General features: G+C 27.4%; 1 protein-coding gene across 1 annotated transcript in view; it reads left to right on the top strand.

Moving 5' to 3' along the window:
* LOC106793402 overlaps window positions 1-2,834 on the top strand; it is an 18,741-nt gene extending 15,907 nt beyond the window's left edge. Inside the window, exons 8-12 of the mRNA XM_014760299.1 lie at window positions 179-355; window positions 716-938; window positions 1,301-1,540; window positions 1,765-1,890; window positions 2,556-2,834. Of these exons, the coding sequence (XP_014615785.1) occupies window positions 179-355; window positions 716-938; window positions 1,301-1,540; window positions 1,765-1,890; window positions 2,556-2,716 (927 nt within the window). The 3' untranslated portion in view covers window positions 2,717-2,834. The remainder of the gene's footprint in view (window positions 1-178; window positions 356-715; window positions 939-1,300; window positions 1,541-1,764; window positions 1,891-2,555) is intronic.
* The last annotated feature ends 5,415 nt before the right edge of the window (window positions 2,835-8,249 follow it).

Genomic DNA, 8,249 nt, shown 5'->3' with positions numbered 1-8,249 from the left:
ATATAATGCATACGTGTGTATATGTGTGTTATATATATATATATATATATATGTCATACGATATAATACATTATTAAAATTTCGAAATGTATGTTCGCATAAATCAAGTAAAATACGTATAGTTGTTGTTGTTGTTAAGATAATTTAAATAAATGACTATTGGAAACGATTTTGACAGATACGAAGACATACGATCAATGGTCGTAGACCTCGTGCAGACTCGGACTGCAGCCAGAAATCTCTTCGAGTGTGCAACAGGCGAAATACACCGAGTAAGGACCCCCAGAGACCGTTTTATAGAGATGATATCTTCTATGGAGGATCTTTAAATAGATTAGCACACTACAAGTCGCAAGTAAGCAAAATATTATTCCTATTCAACGAGCTAACTATTCATTTTATTTCCTTTACGTATCCTTCCCACATTTTCTTTATTATTCATCAATCCCCAAACGTAAAGTCAATATTTTTTTTCTGTTTTATTAAAAAGAAAAGAATTTTCTTTTATTTTTTGTTTGTTTGTTTGCAGCTATAAAATAATAATATAAAATAATAATATCGAAGGAATTTAATATGTGATTTATTTTTCTTTTCTTTTTTTCTCTCTTTTACAATACAAATAATTTTTATCCGAATAATTATTCGTTGTAAAGTCAATTGTTTTTATTTTCTTTTCTTTATGTTAACGATAAATTGATTTGTTTTATTATCTTAGCTTTCTTCGGTCGGTTATCACATGTCCGTGACAAGATTGCCAACGGCAAATGACGTTGAAGAGGAAAAGAGTGGTACATGTTATATCTGTCCGGAAAGCGTGCGTCGAATTTTGACGACTATGCTTGACATTAGTCTTTTAAAGAGCCCTTCTTTTTTGATCCTAGCTATATCAGGTGGGCTTACAATGATGGGCTTTTATACACCTTTCGTATATCTTCCAGGTTTGTTTCTATTTGTTTCTCTATACGTTTATATAAAATAATTAGTTTTAAAATAAACTTTTTATTCAATTTTGTATTTTATTTTTAATTGTATATTATGATCATAGAATCACAATTGCATTAATAATTATAATGTTTAATTATATTTTTATCGTATTGCATTTTTTTCATTGCAATACAATATATACAAATTAATTTGATATATTTATATACATTGAAATTGATTTTATTATAAATTGTTAAGAGATTGATTTTTATCGTTTATATATTATACATTTATTATATATTATTTTATTATTATTATTATTATATTATATATATCTATAGTGTATATAATATATAGACATTTTATTTGTTTCAAGATCGTGCCAAAATGGCTGGAATAGAACCATCTTCTGCAATGTTTCTCGTTTCCGTTATTGGTATAGGAAATACCATAGGTCGTGTAGTTTGCGGCCTTGCGAGTAGTATACCGGGTGTCGATGCTCTCATAGTTAATAATATATTTATCAGTCTTGGTGGATTGTTAACAATGATATCAGGATTATCGTTAACGAAAGGGTATCAATTCTTCTACGCAGCGTGTTTTGGTTTAAGCATATGTAAGTATAATTCAAAACTATATATATATCTAAATTAATTATAATATTATATTAAAACCTAAAGAAATAATAAAACAATAATAATAATAATAATATTAATATTTTATTCATGTATTTGTCCAATTTTGTTTCAAATTTGTTTCAAATTTGTTTCAAATTAATTAACCGCGCTATCGTTTGAATGATTTTTTAATGAATTATATTTGAAATGTGTGATTTTGTAGCCGTTTTCGCATCGTTAAGATCAATCCTCGTAGTAGATCTTTTAGGACTGGAGAAGTTGACAAACGCATTCGGATTACTCCTACTGTTTCAAGGCGTGGCAGCAGCTGTAGGCGCACCTATTGCAGGTGATTAGAAAATATCGATCGTCTCTTAGCTAGCTAAGCATGATTTGATTATTTTTTGCACTGACACGAGAAACGTCTTGTCGTTAAATAGAAACAAAATAATCTTCGAGTTATTACGTCAAGTCTATATAATTTCTTATTTATAAAAATCAATTCAAATTCTATCATTATTATTTTTTTCTTTTTTCTTTTTCCTTAAATATTATACATACCATTTGTCTTGCATTACATATCCAATTGTTATTAGAAAAATAATCTATTTATTTATTTATTTATTTATTATTCTTACGTTATATTTTTCTTTTTCAAATAATATTATTAATTAAATTTAAAAAGCACATAATGATTTGAAATTAACGAAAATAACATGAGATCTTTTATAATTCGATTTTGCTTATAATCTCTATCAATAATTCATTTAATTCTAGAATTGATTATTAGCATTAGTGTATAAAATTTAGTATAAAAAAATCAAACAGAATAATTTCTAATACGAGACTATGATTAAACTTTTAACGATTCAATGAAGTTATACTCTCTATGAGATTAAAGAATTTATTTCTAAAAAATCAAAAAAGAAAAAAATTGGGAAAGCGAAAAAGTAATTTAAAATTTGTCTTCTTTTTTTTTTTATTCTCTTTTTTCTTTTTCTTTTTCACAAATAGGAGCTTTCAAGGACGCTATGGGTAGTTACGATGCTTCATTCTACCTGTCAGGTAGTCTGATATTCCTTTCTGCTGTCATTTGTTATCCCTTGAAGAGGATCAATCAATGGGAAAAACGCAAGAACGAAGAAAAGGACAGTGAAAATTCGTTAAAATCATGATAGATAGTGAAAGTGAACATTTTTGTACGTTGTATGTGTGTATGTATGTATGTATGTATGTATGTATGTATGTTCATTATTGAAACAACGTTAACTACCATGAAACAGAGTGTATTTTCTTCTGTATNAAAAAAAAAAAAAAAAAAAAAAAAAGAAAAAACAGAAGAAGAAAATTTTCGACGATCGGGTGGAACCGATAATTTTTAAATAATTTTTCTTCTTTTATATACATGTATATATATATATATGTATATGTATAATTTTTATTTATAGATGTATCAAGACGTGTTTTAGATTATCAATTTGATTATGATAAATTATTATAGTACGATGAGGAAAAAAGAAAAAAAAATAATCAACCTTTTAACTGAGGATGCGATGAATAATTACTTTGATGAAATTATGAAAATGATACGAGTATATATATATTCAAATTTAAATTCGTCATTGAAAAATTTGATCTTTGAAAATTTCTATTGTACATATTTATTGTTATTATTATTTACCGAGAGAAACAAACAAATTGACGCTTTTTATAAATCAGTTTCCCCTTTTCCCTCCACCGCCCCCCCAGTAAAAAGGTAAAATAACAACCTATATATATATATATATGTGTGTGTGTAATAATTATTTGATATGTTATTATTTAAAATTGATATAGTGTTTTACGATAGTTAAATAAAATTATATTTTAATAATCTTTTTTTTTTGTTTTTAAATATTATGAAGATATAGATTGATTAATTAATTGATTGATTATGTGTGTTTCGAAATACGTACAAAGAAATACATATTATCAAGCATTTATTACGAGCTTTGTTAAAAGTTTAATAATTCATTTATCTGAATATGTTGCATTATTAATGTACATAAAATTTATACACACGTTTAACAACAATATGATTTTTCTATCGTTACGTCTACTTTCTTACAAAGTAAGATATTATTATTAGATACAATTCGCTTATTATTATTTAGGGCATTATGTACTTGCATATTTGTTGTACCAGATCGCCTTTACAATCTATAAGTGCTTCTCAAGTATAATATTGCGATTTTGTTCTATTGATATATATTAATTTTTTTTTTTAAATATACATGTATAAGTTATATTTTGCAATGTTAATTAAATAATTTGTATTTTATAATCGACGAATACGATACCAAATGTTATTATTAAAATTTCAAAATGATCATATATTAAACAAATTTTATTATTTATATTTATGTGCAATTATATTATTAATTTCATTGAAATTAGATTTAATTTGTATATAAATATATAACTATATATCTATATATACATAGTTTTTTTTTCCTGTTTTTTTTTGTTTAGTTTCATAGGAAATAAAAACTATAGTACGAGATTATATATTATTAATGTTCCTAAAACGTGTAAACGCATTTGATGTCGTATTAATGACACATAAGTTGATTAATTCGTGTTTGCATTTTGTTTTTTATGTTTATGAATAAAATTTATACCGTTAAATATATATATTAATTGTTATCAATATTGCGCTTGAGAGGATATGAGAAAGTGGTGAACCAAGAAAAAGATTTATTGACAAAAAAAAAAAAGAAAAAAACGTTTCTTTACAACACAACATCCAATAACAATCAACCAACGACAAAAACATGATGATGATGATGATGATGTGTGTGTGTGTGTGTGTGTGATGATGATGATGATAATAACGAAATGACTATCGTTTAACATCGGATAAATATTAAATGTAAATGATGTGTAGTAAATTTAAAGATATCCATCGATATAGAGACTGGAATGATTTAATTGCATATATAATTATTTGCATGGCCGCACCCAACTAATTTGTAAGATAGAAATAATAGTTGATGGCGAAAAAAAAAAAAAAAACAAAGAAGAAGAAGAAGAAAAAAAAACCAATTGACGAAGAGAACACATTTATACCTAATTCGTTTTTTCGCATCGTTCGAGATTCTTTCGAAGAATTAATTTCCCGATTATATAAATTATTTATTATACCATTCACATGAGAGAAGAATCCAATTGGTTATTTGTCATATCGTTACGATTATGTTTTTATCATTTTCTTTTTTTTTTTTTCTTGGTCTTCTTTTCTTTCCTTTTATTTCGAACAATGTGAAATTAATGGTTTATATTAGAATTAATTTTTTACGAAAGATAAATGTTAAAGTAATAATAAAAAAAGAATTTCTTTATAATATATATATATATGTATGTATATGTATGTGTACGATACAAATATAAAAATATGAATTATTTCAAATTTATAGTGGGAATGGTACGAATACTCATGTGACTCATTGTATATACTTATATACACGTATATTATATACAGGATGTTTTCGAAAATGTTGGCATATAACTTAGTGCATGATAATATAATACTTTACATTTACATACGTGTAAACAATATTTTCTTAAATACCTTGTATATATTATTAGTAAAAAAATAATTAAATATATTATATTATAATATTAACTTATGTATATCTAATATTATATCGACAAATTTTCCTATATATATATAATGCTTTTGGATTAGAGATATTAAAATATATATTTTAACATTTATAATTATAATATACATAGACTATATATATATATATTTATTATATAATTGACACTTGTTATGTTATAATATAATATTGTCGTACTGAATGTTATAATAATAATAATTACAAAATTTTCTATCACCACTCCCCCAAATAAACAAAAATTTAATTTCTAATTATACATTATTATAAAAGATATCACAAATTATGTCAAAATAATGATTTCATTGAAATATGATCCACGACAATATATTGTTTCGAACAAAAAAAAAACGTTAATTACCTGATTTATGAGAAATGATTTACGAGCTTCTAAGTTTGACTTTTTTAGAAACTAAAAGAAAAGTCGTGTTATGGGATAACGGGGTGGGTGGGTGGATGGGGAGTGTTGGGTGAGTTTTAAGAAAGTCTCTCAAGTCTCATCCCCTTTTTTTTCCTTTTTGTTTTTTTTTTCCTTTCTTTTTTGTTCCTCACACGACTATGCAACGGATGGTATAAATAATTTAGATTTTTTAAACACGAGACCCACCGGGAACATTCTTATTCGACTTTTCTTAAGAACGGTCGAAATAAAACGTGGCCTGAAAAAACGTAGTCTAGAATGATTCAAGGTCCGTTTAATTGAACATGCTAATCCCTCTCTTCTGAAAGACCTTTCCCTCTTTTGCTTAAGAATGAAATGTTAAAAACCTCGAAAACGGTTATTATTGTTCCTTTTGAAATGATTTTTTTCTTTTTTATTCGCAGCCCTGTCCGAAATATATTTTTATTGTTATTATTATCATTATTATTATTATTTTCTTTTTACATAATTAATAATACAAAATTGTATATAGACGGATTTAATTTAATAATAAATTAAATATCAATGTCACACAAAGTGTGTGTGTGTTTTAGCATCACGATTATTAATTTTATATGTAAACTTTGTTCTTTTGTTTTTTCCTTTCTCTATTTTTTTTTAATAATATTTAGAAAAAAGAAAAATAGAAATAAAATAAAAAAGAATTTTGTTCTTCTCGTTGCAAACAGAATAAACGAGTTTATTTTTATCTAGTAGGATAGATAAATCAAATTAATCTTTTCAGAATCCGAAGCTATTTATTTTACAAATGTTGAAATAGTATCTTTATTTATCGGTTAACTGGAAACGCAATAGTTTGTTTTAAATATTACGATGGGAACGATTGTACATCCAATACAATTTTACGTCACCTATATTGATTCATTTATTACTTTTTATCCCATTCTTTTTCTATATATACACGAGATTAGAAAAAATATATTCAATGATGAGATAGACATCAAATATATTTAACTCGATTAAAAAAAAACATTCAAACGTTAAATACAAACCTCGAAACATTGAACAATCTTTTTCAAATTATATTCTACAAAAAAGGAAAAAAAGAAAAAAAAAAGAAAATATCTGACGAATCGCAATATATCATCGTCATCGTCTTTCTGTTCCAATGTTTAAAAAAATGAAAAAAAAAAAAAAAAGAAAATAAGGGATGACACAGAAGAAAAGGTATAGAAGAAAAAAGGGTTGGACCTTTGTAAAGGTACCTTACCACATAACCGGGCATTCTGCCACCGACTGCAGATACATTGCGACATAGAACCGAGGCTTATAGTGTAGGGGAGTTGGTACTATGACGCGGAGGGGGTGGCTGGCTAGCTAGCTAGCTCGAAATAGGGGGATGAAATGCGCCGCGACGCGCTGCGGCGTCCCAGGGTGGGGGGTGGGAGGTATGGGAGAACCAGAGAGTGAATTTCTACTCGGCATCCGCAGCATCCCTCCCTCTCTTTCTCTTTTCCCTTTCCCTTTTCCTACCCCTTCTAACCATCCCCCTTCTTACCTCTCTCTTTCTCTTATGTTCGATAGTATGATACAGTATGAGAAAGATAATATATGTGTTATACGAATAAAATGAAACAGAATGAGTTCAAACGAAAGAGAAAGATAATGTTCATTCTGATTCGTTTTACTCTTACCCCCACCCCTCTTCTACAATCTCTCTCTCTCTCTCTTTCTTTCTTTTTACCGTTCTTTATCTTCTTTCTATCTCTTGCACGCGTTTTTCACCTATATAAACCTCCCCTTCCAACCCCCCCCTTTTTCACCCCATTCTCTTCTCTATCAGTTTTTCTTATTCTCTCTCTCTTTGACTCATTTCGTTGTTCTTATGCATTATGTTATCTATCACACTCACACTTAACCATTATATTACGTAGAATCATCTATTTCTCAAATACTCGCGTCTTTACCCCTTATTTTATTCTTCTATCTCTGTCATACCCCTTCCCCTGTCACTCCATCTCTCTCCCTCTTTTGAATTTCTGCTCACAGAGAGAGAGAGTGGTCCAGTACAGCATCGAACCGTGCACCGAACGGTCGTTCTCTCCACGTTAACCCTTTACCGAGTGGATGAGCACGTTGGATGTACGTACTATTCGCGAAATACCTGAAATATTTATCCCCCATTTTTTCTTTTATTTTGTTTCACCATTTTTTTAGATTAAAATTTGACGATCGTAATAGTTAGAACCAATCATATCCGATTCAACGTGTAATCGTACGGCGAGAATTTAAAAAAAAAAAAAAAACACAAATATATTTAAAATAACAGTGCGTTATCTAATCGCGTGTTTAGGACAATCTAAAAACAAGTCATAATCTTGTGTGAAATATTATTATTATTATTTTTATTAATAATTCGATTATATTAAGAAAACGAAAACGGAGTGGAGGGGAAAAATATATATTTAATCCTACTCTTTATTTTTTTTTTATCTTCTTCATCTTCTTCTTCTTCTTCTTCTTTTTGTTTCTTTTTGTTTCTTTTTTCTTTTTATTGCTGGAGAAGGTCCAATTTTTTCTTCCCGTCCACGTGACGAACCCTCGAGAGTGGCCGAACGAGAAGAGAAATTTTTTTTTCTTTTATTATTTATTTATTTATTTTCATTT

Source organism: Polistes canadensis, unplaced genomic scaffold, assembly GCF_001313835.1.
Source record: "Polistes canadensis isolate GaletaPanama2010 unplaced genomic scaffold, ASM131383v1 scaffold_13, whole genome shotgun sequence".
Lineage (NCBI taxonomy): Eukaryota > Metazoa > Arthropoda > Insecta > Hymenoptera > Vespidae > Polistes > Polistes canadensis.
Note: the sequence above shows the minus strand (reverse complement) of the source record. Positions and strands in the feature narration are given on the sequence as shown.